A 15,396-nucleotide genomic window follows, 5' to 3' on the forward strand; every position below is an offset into this window, starting at 1 on the left:
ATCAATGGCCGCTTGTGTGCCAACAAGAAAATACGTAATTTTATTTTTATTTTTATTACCAATTAATGAAAAAATACAATGTTGACACTGGTATGTTGAGGATATTGGCTTGTCGAGAACTTTTTTCCTGTCTCAGTTAAAGTGGGGTGGGAAATACTGAGTAGGTTCTCTACTAAACAAATGTGTGTAGTTTTGGAGGGGGGGGGGGGACTGTGTCTCACGGCCTGCTGCTGGCTTTTCACTCCACACCCTCTTATAGCACCCAGTGCAACACACTGTGGATAGTACCAGGTAATTTAAAGCTGTGTTGCTGGATATGTACAACAAAGTCAACCTCGAAAACGACACATATTTGGCTACCGGGGCGGCAGCGTAGCCTAGTGGTTAGAGTGGAGGGGCGGCAGCGTAGCCTAGTGGTTAGAGTGGAGGGGTGGCAGGTAGCCTAGTGGTTAGAGTGGAGGGGCGGCAGGTAGCCTAGTGGTTAGAGTGGAGGGGCGGCAGGTAGCCTAGTAGAGCGTTGGACTAGTAACCGAAAGGTTGCAAGATTGAATCCCCCGAGCTGACAAGGTAAAAATCTGTCGTTCTGCCCCTGAACAAGGCAGTTAACCCACTGTTTCTTAGGCCGTCATTGAAAATAAGAATTTGTTCTTAACCGACTTGGTTAAATGGTTAAATAAAGGTTAAAATACAAATAAATAGTAGAGATCCTACTGAGTATTTCCCACCCCACTTTAGCTGAGGCAGGTGGAAATGTTCTCTCTACAAGCCAATAAGTACCCTATATACCGTGTGTTGCATTGCAGTGAATTGGGTGGGTGGACTCACCAGTACTCTGTATTAAACCCGTTGCCCAGCACAAGAGACCCATTGAAGTTTTACAGACTCAATTGAGTAATTCCAATATTAGTATTTTATTAAAAAGTGTATTTATTTAAATATAGCCTACACAATAGCTTTCAACATACCAGTATTTGTGTAAAATACATCCTTTTTTTGTTGTTGAAACCCTGTGAACTGTAGTTGTACTGCACTGGAGTGCAAAAACAACAAAAAGTTTAGCATGTCCTTGCATGGGAACTCTTATTTTGAAGAAAGAAATCCTTGATGGTGCTGCAAGGTTTTTATTCTGACTGCTAGGAGAACGGTCAACTCGTCCACACACACAAAAATACGAATTTGGTGCGAATATTACTGAAAGCCCCATTGGTCGAACAGCTGTGGTCACATTGCATGATGCGCTATTCTGATTGGCGTAGGATTTTCTTCCAATTGAAATGTCCAATCACGGCACGGTTTGCTAGAGTGGCTTTATTTGAGTTCACCTTCTCACTTGTCCGGACACGTGAGCATCGGAGGAGAAGGTTATTTCTCGCCAAGTATAATTTCTAAATGATCCATAGGGTAAGAGAAGATTTATTAAATTTATTCACAATATACCGTTTACACATATAAAATATTACAATATTGATTGCACGCTCGCTCGTTTGTTTATCATGTTACCGCTTGATGTCTTTTGATGAACCGTGTTTTCGTGAATATTGTACTGTATACTGTACTGATAGCAAGGTAACTCTACCAAACGTGCATGAAATTAATACATTATAAGTGATGTGGGTGACCATTTTCTAATTTGTTCGGGGATTTTTAAACCGTTTTTCCCCCCCCAGGTTTGAATGAGGATGCTTCTGCTTCTTTGGTCCGGACTCGCATCCCATGGTGCAAAGTGAAACGGGAGTCCTAGCCTGCCGAACGAAGCTGTCAACAGAAAGCCTACACCACCAGCAGTTCTTGCATCCATCATCAGCCAAACATTCAGAAGTGCTGCTTCCAGATGTCTCTACTAGAAGATATATTTGATCTGTTGCAAAATGTCCTTGACTATTTCGGAGTCTCTCCTGACATGGTAAAAAAAATGAGTTACATATCACAAATGCAGTGGCTCAATTTTATAGGATGCTTGTTTTGAGATTGTACCAACAGATTGAACATTTGAAGAGTGCTTCTTGCCAATAATTGTGTGTGTGTGTGTGTGTTTCAGCTGGTTCCAGTGTGGGAGAGCCAGTTGTGTGGTCAGTACCGGAGCCTGGTGCGGATGATCGGGACCAACCTCCCATTGACCCCGTCTCCACGTATCCACTTCCAGGTCAATATGAATATAAACTGGTTAATACAGGGCTAGGATCATCTGAATTAATACATCGGTCTTATCCGTAACCGTTGACTCTGTAACCGTGGACTCCGTAACCCGTGGACTCCGTAACCCGTTGACTCCGTAACCCGTTGACTCCGTAACCCGTTGACTCGTAACCCGTTGACTCGTAACCCGTTGACTCGTAACCCGTTGACTCCGTAACCGCTGACTCTGTAACCGTTGACTCTGTAACCCATGGACTCCGTAACCGTTGACTCCGTAACCGTTGACTCCGTAACCCGTTGACTCCGTAACCGTTGACTCGTTGACTCTGTAACCGTGGACTCCGTAACCGTTGACTCCGTAACCGTTGACTCGTGGACTCCGTAACCGTTGACTCGTGGACTCCGTAACCGTTGACTCGTTGACTCCGTAACCGTTGACTCTGTAACCCATGGACTCCGTAACCGTTGACTCCGTAACTGTTGACTCCGTAACCGTGGACTCCGTAACCGTTGACTCCGTAACCGTTGACTCCGTAACCGTTGACTCCGTAACCGTTGACTCTGTAACCGTTGACTCTGTAACCCATGGACTCCGTAACCGTTGACTCCATAACCGTGGACTCCGTAACCGTGGACTCCGTAACCGTGGACTCCGTAACCGTTGACTCCGTAACCGTTGACTCCGTAACCGTTGACTCTGTAACCCATGGACTCCGTAACCGTTGACTCCGTAACCGTTGACTCCGTAACCGTTGACTCCATAACCGTTGACTCCGTAACTGTTGACTCCGTAACCGTGGACTCCGTAACCGTTGACTCCGTAACCGTTGACTCCGTAACCGTTGACTCCGTAACCCGTTGACTCTGTAACCGTTGACTCTGTAACCGTTGACTCCGTAACCGTTGACTCCGTAACCCGTTGACTCCGTAACCCGTTGACTCCGTAACCGTTGACTCCGTAACCGTTGACTCCGTAACCGTTGACTCCGTAACCGTGGACTCCGTAACCGTTGACTCCGTAACCGTTGACTCTGTAACCCATGGACTCCGTAACCGTTGACTCCGTAACCGTTGACTCCGTAACCGTTGACTCCGTAACGTGGACTCCGTAACCGTGGACTCCGTAACCCGTTGACTCCGTAACCCGTTGACTCTGTAACCGTTGACTCCGTAACCGTTGACTCCGTAACCGTTGACTCCGTAACCGTTGACTCCGTAACCGTTGACTCCGTAACCCGTTGACTCCGTAACCGTTGACTCCGTAACCCGTTGACTCCGTAACCCGTTGACTCCGTAACCGTTGACTCCGTAACCGTTGACTCCGTAAACCCGTTGACTCCGTAACCCGTTGACTCCGTAACCGTTGACCCCGTAACCGTTGACTCCGTAACCCGTTGACTCCGTAACCCGTTGACTCCGTAACTGTTGACTTCGTAACCGTTGACTCCGTAACCGTTGACTCCGTAACCGTTGACTCCGTAAACCCGTTGACTCCGTAACCCGTTGACTCCGTAACCGTTGACCCCGTAACCGTTGACTCCGTAACGTTGACTCCGTAACCCGTTGACTCCGTAACCCGTTGACTCCGTAACCCGTTGACTCGTAACCCGTTGACTCCGTAACGGTTGACTTCGTAACCCGTTGACTCCGTAACCCGTTGACTCTGTAACCGTTGACTCCGTAACCCGTTGACTCCGTAACCGTTGACTCCGTAACCCGTTGACTCCGTAACCGTTGACTCCGTAACCGTTGACTTCGTAACCCGTTGACTACGTAACCCGTAGACTCTGTAACCGTTGACTCCGTAACCGTTGACTTCTTAATCCGTTGACTACGTAACCCGTAGACTCTGTAACCGTTGACTCCGTAACCGTTGACTTTGTAACCCGTTGACTTCGTAACCCGTTGACTCTGTAACCGTTGACTCCGTAACCGTTGACTCCGTAACCTGTTGACTCTGTAACCCGTTGACTCCGTAAACCGTTGACTCCGTAACCCGTTGACTCCGTAACCCGTTGACTCCGTAACCCGTTGACTCCGTAACCCGTTGACTCCGTAACCGTTGACTCCGTAACCCGTTGACTGTAACCGTTGACTCCGTAACCGTTGACTCTGTAACCGTTGACTCCGTAACCGTTGACTTCGTAACCCGTTGACTCCGTAACCCGTTGACTTCGTAACCCGTTGACTCTGTAACCGTTGACTCCGTAACCCGTTGACTCCGTAACCGTTGACTCCGTAACCCGTTGACTCCGTAACCGTTGACTCCGTAACCGTTGACTTCATAACCCGTTGACTTCGTAACCCGTAGACTCTGTAACCGTTGACTCCGTAACCGTTGACTTCGTAACCCGTTGACTTCGTAACCCGTTGACTGTAACCGTTGACTCCGTAACCGTTGACTCCGTAACCCGTTGACTTCGTAACCCGTTGACTCCGTAACCCGTTGACTCCGTAACCCGTTGACTTCGTAACCCGTTGACTCTGTAACCGTTGACTCCGTAACCGTTGACTCCGTAACCCGTTGACTCCGTAACCCGTTGACTCCGTAAACCGTTGACTCCGTAACCCGTTGACTCCGTAACCGTTGACTCCGTAACCGTTGACTCCGTAACCGTTGACTCCGTAACCCGTTGACTGTAACCGTTGACTCCGTAACCGTTGACTCTGTAACTGTTGACTCCGTAACCGTTGACTCCGTAACCCGTTGACTCCGTAACCCGTTGACTCCGTAACCCGTTGACTCCGTAACCGTTGACTCCGTAACCCGTTGACTCCGTAACCCGTTGACTCCGTAACCGTTGACTCCGTAACCGTTGACTCTGTAACCCGTTGACTCCGTAACCGTTGACTCCGTAACCCGTTGACTCCGTAACCGTTGACTCCGTAACCGTTGACTCCGTAACCCGTTGACTCCGTAACCCGTTGACTCCGTAACCCGTTGACTCTGTAACCGTTGACTCCGTAACCGTTGACTCCGTAACCGTTGACTCCGTAACCGTTGACTCTGTAACCGTTGACTCCGTAAACCCGTTGACTCCGTAACCCGTTGACTCCGTAACCGTTGACCCCGTAACCGTTGACTCCGTAACGTTGACTCCGTAACCCGTTGACTCCGTAACCCGTTGACTCCGTAACCCGTTGACTCGTAACCCGTTGACTCCGTAACTGTTGACTTCGTAACCCGTTGACTCCGTAACCCGTTGACTCTGTAACCGTTGACTCCGTAACCCGTTGACTCCGTAACCGTTGACTCCGTAACCCGTTGACTCCGTAACCGTTGACTCCGTAACCGTTGACTTCGTAACCCGTTGACTACGTAACCCGTAGACTCTGTAACCGTTGACTCCGTAACCGTTGACTTCTTAATCCGTTGACTACGTAACCCGTAGACTCTGTAACCGTTGACTCCGTAACCGTTGACTTTGTAACCCGTTGACTTCGTAACCCGTTGACTCTGTAACCGTTGACTCCGTAACCGTTGACTCCGTAACCTGTTGACTCTGTAACCCGTTGACTCCGTAAACCGTTGACTCCGTAACCCGTTGACTCCGTAACCCGTTGACTCCGTAACCCGTTGACTCCGTAACCGTTGACTCCGTAACCCGTTGACTGTAACCGTTGACTCCGTAACCGTTGACTCTGTAACCGTTGACTCCGTAACCGTTGACTTCGTAACCCGTTGACTCCGTAACCCGTTGACTTCGTAACCCGTTGACTCTGTAACCGTTGACTCCGTAACCCGTTGACTCCGTAACCGTTGACTCCGTAACCCGTTGACTCCGTAACCGTTGACTCCGTAACCGTTGACTTCATAACCCGTTGACTTCGTAACCCGTAGACTCTGTAACCGTTGACTCCGTAACCGTTGACTTCGTAACCCGTTGACTGTAACCGTTGACTCCGTAACCGTTGACTCCGTAACCCGTTGACTTCGTAACCCGTTGACTCCGTAACCCGTTGACTCCGTAACCCGTTGACTTCGTAACCCGTTGACTCTGTAACCGTTGACTCCGTAACCGTTGACTCCGTAACCCGTTGACTCCGTAACCCGTTGACTCCGTAAACCGTTGACTCCGTAACCCGTTGACTCCGTAACCGTTGACTCCGTAACCGTTGACTCCGTAACCGTTGACTCCGTAACCCGTTGACTGTAACCGTTGACTCCGTAACCGTTGACTCTGTAACCGTTGACTCCGTAACCGTTGACTCCGTAACCCGTTGACTCCGTAACCCGTTGACTCCGTAACCCGTTGACTCCGTAACCGTTGACTCCGTAACCCGTTGACTCCGTAACCCGTTGACTCCGTAACCGTTGACTCCGTAACCGTTGACTCTGTAACCGTTGACTCCGTAACCCGTTGACTCCGTAACCGTTGACTCCGTAACCCGTTGACTCCGTAACCTGTTGACTCCGTAACCCGTTGACTCCGTAACCCGTTGACTCCGTAACCGTTGACTCCGTAACCGACTACGGAGCAACACTGCCTCATCTGATACACATTGAGGTGTATTGTTGTTATGGAAGACAGAACCAGAAGGCTAATGGTTCTGTGGTTTGGTCTCACACTCCGCTGGCTCATACTGTCCACAGATTCCTCTACACACCTCCCGACAGCACAGGTACCTGGACGTCACCATGGATACCCGCCCCGCTATCCCCTCCTTGGCTGACGTGCTGTGGGTGGCGGAGGATGAGGGAGACAGCTTCACCAAGATCAGGTAGATGGGACCCAGTAGATATACACAGACTCCTCAGACTGGTAGAACCCAGTAGATATACACAGAGACTCCTCAGACTGGTAGAACCCAGTAGATATACACAGAGACTCCTCAGACTGGTAGAACCCAGTAGATATACACAGAGACAGACTGGTAGAACCCAGTAGATATACACAGAGACTCCTCAGACTGGTAGAACCCAGTAGATATACACAGAGACAGACTGGTAGAACCCAGTAGATATACACAGAGACTCCTCAGACTGGTAGAACCCAGTAGATATACACAGACTCCTCAGACTGGTAGAACCCAGTAGATATACACAGACTCCTCATCAGACTGGTAGAACCCAGTAGATATACACAGACTCCTCATCAGACTGGTAGAACCCAGTAGATATACACAGAGACAGACTGGTAGAACCCAGTAGATATACACAGAGACCCCTCAGACTGGTAGAACCCAGTAGATATACACAGAGACTCCTCCTCAGACTGGTAGAACCCAGTAGATATACACAGAGACTCCTCCTCAGACTGGTAGAACCCAGTAGATATACACAGACTCCTCAGACTGGTAGAACCCAGTAGATATACACAGACTCCTCATCAGACTGGTAGAACCCAGTAGATATACACAGACTCCTCATCAGACTGGTAGAACCCAGTAGATATACACAGAGACAGACTGGTAGAACCCAGTAGATATACACAGAGACTCCTCAGACTGGTAGAACCCAGTAGATATACACAGAGACAGACTGGTAGAACCCAGTAGATATACACAGAGACTCCTCAGACTGGTAGAACCCAGTAGATATACACAGAGACAGACTGGTAGAACCCAGTAGATATACACAGAGACTCCTCAGACTGGTAGAACCCAGTAGATATACACAGAGACAGACTGGTAGAACCCAGTAGATATACACAGAGACCCCTCAGACTGGTAGAACCCAGTAGATATACACAGAGACAGACTGGTAGAACCCAGTAGATATACACAGAGACAGACTGGTAGAACCCAGTAGATATACACAGAGACCCCTCAGACTGGTAGAACCCAGTAGATATACACAGAGACAGACTGGTAGAACCCAGTAGATATACACAGAGACCCCTCAGACTGGTAGAACCCAGTAGATATACACAGAGACAGACTGGTAGAACCCAGTAGATATACACAGAGACCCCTCAGACTGGTAGAACCCAGTAGATATACACAGACTCCTCATCAGACTGGTAGAACCCAGTAGATATACACAGAGACAGACTGGTAGAACCCAGTAGATATACACAGAGACCCCTCAGACTGGTAGAACCCAGTAGATATACACAGAGACCCCTCAGACTGGTAGAACCCAGTAGATATACACAGAGACAGACTGGTAGAACCCAGTAGATATACACAGAGACTCCTCATCAGACTGGTAGAACCCAGTAGATATACACAGAGACTCCTCAGACTGGTAGAACCCAGTAGATATACACAGAGACCCCTCAGACTGGTAGAACCCAGTAGATATACACAGACTCCTCAGACTGGTAGAACCCAGTAGATATACACAGACTCCTCAGACTGGTAGAACCCAGTAGATATACACAGACTCCTCATCAGACTGGTAGAACCCAGTAGATATACACAGACTCCTCATCAGACTGGTAGAACCCAGTAGATATACACAGAGACCCCTCAGACTGGTAGAACCCAGTAGATATACACAGAGACCCCTCAGACTGGTAGAACCCAGTAGATATACACAGAGACAGACTGGTAGAACCCAGTAGATATACACAGAGACCCCTCAGACTGGTAGAACCCAGTAGATATACACAGAGACTCCTCAGACTGGTAGAACCCAGTAGATATACACAGAGACCCCTCAGACTGGTAGAACCCAGTAGATATACACAGAGACCCCTCAGACTGGTAGAACCCAGTAGATATACACAGAGACAGACTGGTAGAACCCAGTAGATATACACAGACTCCTCATCAGACTGGTAGAACCCAGTAGATATACACAGAGACAGACTGGTAGAACCCAGTAGATATACACAGAGACAGACTGGTAGAACCCAGTAGATATACACAGAGACCCCTCAGACTGGTAGAACCCAGTAGATATACACAGAGACAGACTGGTAGAACCCAGTAGATATACACAGAGACCCCTCAGACTGGTAGAACCCAGTAGATATACACAGAGACAGACTGGTAGAACCCAGTAGATATACACAGACCCCTCAGACTGGTAGAACCCAGTAGATATACACAGAGACCCCTCAGACTGGTAGAACCCAGTAGATATACACAGACTCCTCAGACTGGTAGAACCCAGTAGATATACACAGAGACAGACTGGTAGAACCCAGTAGATATACACAGAGACTCCTCAGACTGGTAGAACCCAGTAGATATACACAGAGACAGACTGGTAGAACCCAGTAGATATACACAGAGACAGACTGGTAGAACCCAGTAGATATACACAGAGACAGACTGGTAGAACCCAGTAGATATAGTCACCCTGGGGGTTGTGTGTAGAATCCTATGGGGCCATGTTATTGACACGCCAGAGAAAGAGTAGGAGCGATTACTACCCGACTGTCAACAAGTTAAGCTGGCTAGCTAGTAATTTTGGCTAACTTGTTGGGTGAAAAGATTCACGTATTTACTGTTAATTAGCCATCGAAAAATCTTTGCAAGCAAACTCAACGCTTCTCCAAAACTGCAAGGTGTCTCCCAGTAATGTCAACTTTTTTTAATGGTTGTGACAGCTCCACTTTCCAAGCTTGTTTACAAAAGGACTGTTTCTCAATCTGTCTTCCCTTCTGGTCCGATCTCAGGCACCGTGAGCGTCCGTGTCGGCAGGGTGCTGCGAGTCGGGGAGATGAGGTGGTGCTGACCCCTCCTCCACCTCCAGGGGTCCCAGGGTTGGCAGCGCTCCGAGCCCAGCCAAGAGACATGATGCTGGGGAACAGATCGGACCCAGTGGCCCTCCGGAAGATCACAGCCCTGGAGGATGAGCTGCTCAAACTACGAGCACAGATTGCCATGATTGTCACCGCGCCACCCTCAGGTGTATAAACACACACACACACACACACACACACACACACACACACACACACACACACACACACAGACACACCCCTATCCCTGTCATGGTAAACATATCATTCCTCTATAATGAAAGTGATACACCGGACTTTGTTCACCCTTCTCTCTCCCTCCTTTTTCCTGTCGTCCAGGTCCAGCCCATTCACAGAATCTTCCGGGTACCCCTGGAATGTCCCCTGCCTCTGTCCTCACCTCCACTCCTCGCTGCCCTCCTCCTCCCTGCCCTCCTCCTCCACCTCCTCCCTGCCCTCCTCCTCCCAGCTCATCTGTAGGGCTGTCTGCGGTGGAGAATCTAATCCAGCAGGGCAGGGAGGCCGGTCAGGGTCAGGCCCAGGGGAAGAGCCATGAGGCTGGGCAGGTTGGACTACTACAGTCCCAGGATAAGGCGGTAGGACAAGGCCCGGTCCCCACCATGCTGGATGTACTGAATGACCTGAAGCAGGTCAAACTACGCTCCGTGCAGAGGTAAGCATGGACACTAAGGTATGTCATTGTGCTGGAGTCTACAACTCTTGAGAGCCTGTCTGAAACAGCAGATCTGCCTAGCTACAATTTGGACTGTTTTGTGTATGTCCATTACATGAAATCCAAAAATAAAAATCCATTTAAATTACAGGTTGTAATGCAACTAAATAGGAAAAACACCAAGGGGGATGAATACTTTTGCAAGGTCCTGTACCTGTACGGTAATATCGCTGTCCCAAAATGTCACCACACTTCTGATACCAGCATGTTTTAATAATACTGTTTCATATGATACTACTGCCACATTTTCAGCCCTATACAAACCTAAAAAGTAACTTAAACTATGTAAAAAAAATAGCCTATAAAGCCAACAAATAACATTGCAGCCTGCAGGTAGAAGAAAAAAATCAGGATTTCAAAATAAATCTCTTATAAATCACTTTGGCTGTCTGCTACGAACCTGAAACGTTGTATTCATTATCTGGTCTGAAGCTCTGGGTTGGCAAACTTCAAAACATTGTATAGCATATTGGCAAACTTGGCAAACTTCAAAACATTGTATAGCATATATTGTGGGTCCTCAAAGTTTCCTGTGGCAGTGAGCTCCAGACAGACACAGCTGAAGGAGGGATAAGAAGTTATCAGGTAGACCTATTTTATGACGTTTCCACTGGATCAGAGTATGACATTTTTCCCTTTTTTAATTTTTTTTTTTTACGTCAAGTGGTTATCAAAAGGGAGAGGGCTGGAAAGATTTTTCTAATATATTGAGGGAACTATTGTCAATTTCAATGAATGTAAAAATAGACTTTGTTTGCTTGCTGTTTTTGAGGTGAAGAGAAAAAATTACTTTGAGATGCTCCACAGCGCATTAGTGGTGGTGCATTGAGCCAATCAGAAACACTATCAGATTTTATCAGGCACATTTTGTACGCACAAAAAAGCTTATTTCTCTCAGATTTTGTGCACATTTGTTTACATCCCTGTTAGCTTGCTTTTCTCCTTTGCGAAGATAATCCATCCACCTGACAGGTGTGGTCACCACCTCATGTTTCAGCATGATAATGCACGGCCCTATGCCGCAAGGATCTGGACACAATTCCTGGAAGCTGAAAATGTCTGACTGACTGACCTCCCCCTAGCCAACCTCAGGCCTACATCAGCACCACCTTGTTAGGGACAGCCCTGAATGTACATTTACAAAATATCTAGTTAGCTACTGAAGCAAAATTCCTAAGTACTCATAAGACATTATTCAAGGTTGGCAGGTCTGACGCAGGTCCTGATTTTAAAGCATAGCTCTTTCAGGCTCTGGACTGGGGCTCTGGTTTGGGGCCCTGGAGTGGGGCTCTGGACTGGGGCTCTGGACTGGGGCTCTGGTTTGGGGCCCTGGAGTGGGGCTCTGGACTGGGGCTCTGGACTGGGGCTCTGGTTTGGGGCCCTGGAGTGGGGCTCTGGACTGGGGCTCTGGACTGGGGCTCTGGTTTGGGGCCCTGGAGTGGGGCTCTGGACTGGGGCCCTGGAGTGGGGCCCTGGAGTGGGGCTCTGGAGTGGGGCCCTGGACTGGGGCTCTGGAGTGGGGCTCTGGAGTGGGGCTCTGGAGTGGGGCCCTGGAGTGGGGCTCTGGTTTGGGGCCCTGGAGTGGGGCCCTGGAGTGGGGCTCTGGACTGGGGCCCTGGAGTGGGGCCCTGGAGTGGGGCCCTGGAGTGGGGCCCTGGAGTGGGGCTCTGGAGTAGGGCCCTGGAGTGGGGCTCTGGAGTGGGGCCCTGGACTGGGGCCCTGGACTGGGGCTCTGGAGTGGGGCCCTGGACTGGGGCTCTGGAGTGGGGCCCTGGAGTGGGGCCCTGGAGTGGGGCTCTGGAGTGGGGCCCTGGAGTGGGGCCCTGGAGTGGGGCCCTGGAGTAGGGCCCTGGAGTGGGGCCCTGGAGTAGGGCTCTGGAGTAGGGCCCTGGAGTGGGGCCCTGGAGTGGGGCCCTGGAGTAGGGCTCTGGAGTGGGGCCCTGGAGTGGGGCTCTGGAGTGGGGCTCTGGAGTGGGGCCCTGGAGTGGGGCTCTGGAGTGGGGCCCTGTTAAAAAGTTGTGCACTAATATAGAGAGGGTGCCATTTGCCAATATAGCCTATCTGGCAAGCAAATCTCTGTCACAATGGCTGTGTTCGAGAGCATCAAAACCATGATGTATCATGGGTAAATTGTGACGTACTGATCTATAAATAATGAGTAGTTATTTAGGATGCGAAGTGTGTGGAACAAACCCACTGAATGTTATGTAGCTGTTCCTTAGTGGCTTGCGTTTGCCCCACCCCCAGGTCGCCCGGGGGAACGCCGGTGCAGAGGAGGCGGAGCAAGGGCACGGCGTTGCTAAGCGACCCGGCTTCCATGATTGCCGAGGCCCTGAGGAGGAAGTTCGCCCACCATCGCCTCAATGACTCGTACGACAAAGAGAACCGCTCGGCAGAACTCTCGCCGTTCGGCAGCCCCGATACATCGCCCTGTGTAAGTACAGAATCACATTCACAAACTAACCCAGGCTGTTAGGAGACACTATTGGGACACTGCCCCAGTGTCTGTCTGTCTGTGGTTTGCCCCAGTCGGTGTCTGTGGTCTGCCCCAGTGTCTGTCTGTGGTCTGCCACAGTGTCTGTCTGTCTGTGGTCTGCCCCAGTGTCTGTCTGTCTGTGGTCTGCCACAGTGTCTGTCTGTCTGTGGTCTGCCACAGTGTCTGTCTGTCTGTGGTCTGCCACAGTGTCTGTCTGTCTGTGGTCTGCCCCAGTGTCTGTCTGTCTGTGGTCTGCCCCAGTGTCTGTCTGTCTGTGGTCTGCCCCAGTGTCTGTCTGTCTGTGGTCTGCCCCAGTCGGTGTCTGTCTGTCTGTGGTCTGCCCCAGTCGGTATCTGTCTGTCTGTCTGTGGTCTGCCCCAGTCGGTGTCTGTCTGTCTGTGGTCTGCCCCAGTCGGTGTCTGTCCCAGTCGGCGTCTGTCTGTGGTCTGCCCCAGTCGGCGTCTGTCTGTCTGTCTGTGGTCTGCCCCAGTCGGTGTCTGTCTGTCTGTCTGTGGTCTGCCCCAGTCGGTGTCTGTCCCAGTCGGCGTCTGTCTGTGGTCTGCCCCAGTGTCTGTCTGTCTGTCTGTGGTCTGTCCCAGTCGGTGTCTGTCTGTCTGTCTGTCTGTGGTCTGCCCCAGTCGGTGTCTGTCTGTCTGTCTGCCCCAGTCGGTGTCTGTCTGTCTGTCTGTCTGTCTGCCCCAGTCAGCGTCTGTCTCTGTGATCTGCCAGCAGGTGGTGCTGTTTCTCGGTCTGTAGTGAGTCTGGTCATTTTGTAGTTGAGATGGTAAAATGTGGGTAAAGTTACTGGGACTTTACAACCTTGTAGGGCTCTGGTCAAACGAAATGCCCTATGTAGGGAATAGGGAGCCATAGTGCACTACTTTTGGCCAGAGCCCTATGTCGGGAATAGGGAGACATAGTGCACTACTTTTGGCCAGAGCCCTATGTAGGGAATAGGGAGACATAGTGCACTACTTTTGGCCAGAGCCCTATGTAGGGAATAGGGAGCCATAGTGCACTACTTTTGGCCAGAGCCCTATGTAGGGAATAGGGAGTCATAGTGCACTACTTTTGACCAGAGCCCTATGTAGGGAATAGGGAGCCATAGTGCACTACTTTTGGCCAGAGCCCTATGTAGGGAATAGGGAGACATAGAACTCTGGTCTAAAGTAGTGACTACATAGGGAATAGGGTGCCATAGTGCACTACTTTTGGCCAGAGCCTTATGTCGGGAATAGGGAGACATAGTGCCCTACTTTTAGTCAGAGCCCTATGTAGGGAATAGGGAGTCATAGTGCACTACTTTTGGCCAGAGCCCTATGTAGGGAATAGGGAGTCATAGTGCACTACTTTTGGCCAGAGCCCTATGTAGGGAATAGGGAGCCATAGTGCACTACTTTTGGCCAGAGCCCTATGTAGGGAATAGGGAGACATAGTGCACTACTTTTAGTCAGAGCCCTATGTAGGGAATAGGGAGACATAGTGCACTACTTTTAGTCAGAGCCCTATGTAGGGAATAGGGAGACATAGTGCACTACTTTTGGCCAGAGCCCTATGTAGGGAATAGGGAGACATAGTGCACTACTTTTGGCCAGAGCCCTATGTCCCCCTAGTCCCTACATAGTGCACTACTTTTAACCAGAGCCCTATGTAGAGAACAGGGAACCTTTGTTATCTTCCTCTTATCTGTTCATGTGACCTGTCATTGTTTTAGATCCCCCAGCATTCCAAGCGCAGCCAGGGACGACTCCACCTGTGACCTCTGACCTCCCAAGGTCAACTAAACCAGCGGCCTATCACTTCGCCACCTGAAACACCGATGCCTCCCGCCGACTACTATGGCAACTGCTGACTGAGGGTGCATCCCAATAATACCTCCTTTCTCTTGAAGTGTACACTTGTTCACTACTTCAGATTAGGGAAGTGAACAAGTGTACACTTTGGGAGGAAGAAGAGATAATTGGGATATAGCCGAGGTCTGTTTGTTTTGTTGCCTTAAAAAAAAACATGTTTTTGAAGAGCTTCTCTTGTCCATCTTTCAACATGTGCTATGATGCGTCCATCAGGTATTGTTTATATAAGGGACGATCGATATTGAGAGTAATTTATTTTCATGCAGTCATTTCAATTGTATATATTTTTGCTGTAAATACACTATATAACCAAAAGTATGTGGACACCTTATTGAACATCTCATTACTAAATCATGGGCATTAATATGGAGTTGGTTCCCCCCCTTTGCTGCTATAACAGCCTCCACTCTTCTGGGAAGGCTTTCCACTAGATGTTGGAACATTGCTGCTATAACAGCCTCCACTCTTCTGGGAAGGCTTTCCACTAGATGATGGAACATTGCTGCTATAACAGCCTCCACTCTTCTGGGAAGGCTTTCCACTAGATGTTGGAACATTGCT

The 15,396-nt window shown here is 49.5% G+C and overlaps 1 protein-coding gene across 1 annotated transcript; it reads left to right on the top strand.

The window, feature by feature from the left end:
- Nucleotides 1-1,322: 1,322 nt before the first annotated feature.
- On the top strand, nucleotides 1,323-15,186 carry mtfr2 (mitochondrial fission regulator 2). Its single transcript, XM_038984301.1, has 8 exons — nucleotides 1,323-1,401; nucleotides 1,668-1,903; nucleotides 2,039-2,143; nucleotides 6,731-6,858; nucleotides 9,708-9,940; nucleotides 10,113-10,446; nucleotides 12,754-12,940; nucleotides 14,697-15,186. The coding sequence occupies exons 2-8, from the start codon at nucleotides 1,832-1,834 to the stop codon at nucleotides 14,739-14,741; spliced, it is 1,104 nt and encodes a 367-aa protein (XP_038840229.1). The 5' UTR covers nucleotides 1,323-1,401; nucleotides 1,668-1,831; the 3' UTR covers nucleotides 14,742-15,186.
- Nucleotides 15,187-15,396: the final 210 nt, after the last annotated feature.

This window comes from Salvelinus namaycush, unplaced genomic scaffold (genome assembly GCF_016432855.1).
Source record: "Salvelinus namaycush isolate Seneca unplaced genomic scaffold, SaNama_1.0 Scaffold2282, whole genome shotgun sequence".
Classification (NCBI taxonomy): Eukaryota; Metazoa; Chordata; class Actinopteri; order Salmoniformes; family Salmonidae; genus Salvelinus; species Salvelinus namaycush.

Excerpts from the sequence above, each read along its gene's own strand:
- mtfr2 (XM_038984301.1), top strand. The coding sequence starts at position 1,832 with ATGTCTCTACTAGAAGATATATTTGATCTGTTGCAAAATGTCCTTGAC. Across the intron at positions 1,904-2,038 it reads TCGGAGTCTCTCCTGACATG|CTGGTTCCAGTGTGGGAGAG; the intron begins GTAAAAAAAATG and ends TGTGTGTTTCAG. Across the intron at positions 6,859-9,707 it reads GACAGCTTCACCAAGATCAG|GCACCGTGAGCGTCCGTGTC; the intron begins GTAGATGGGACC and ends GTCCGATCTCAG.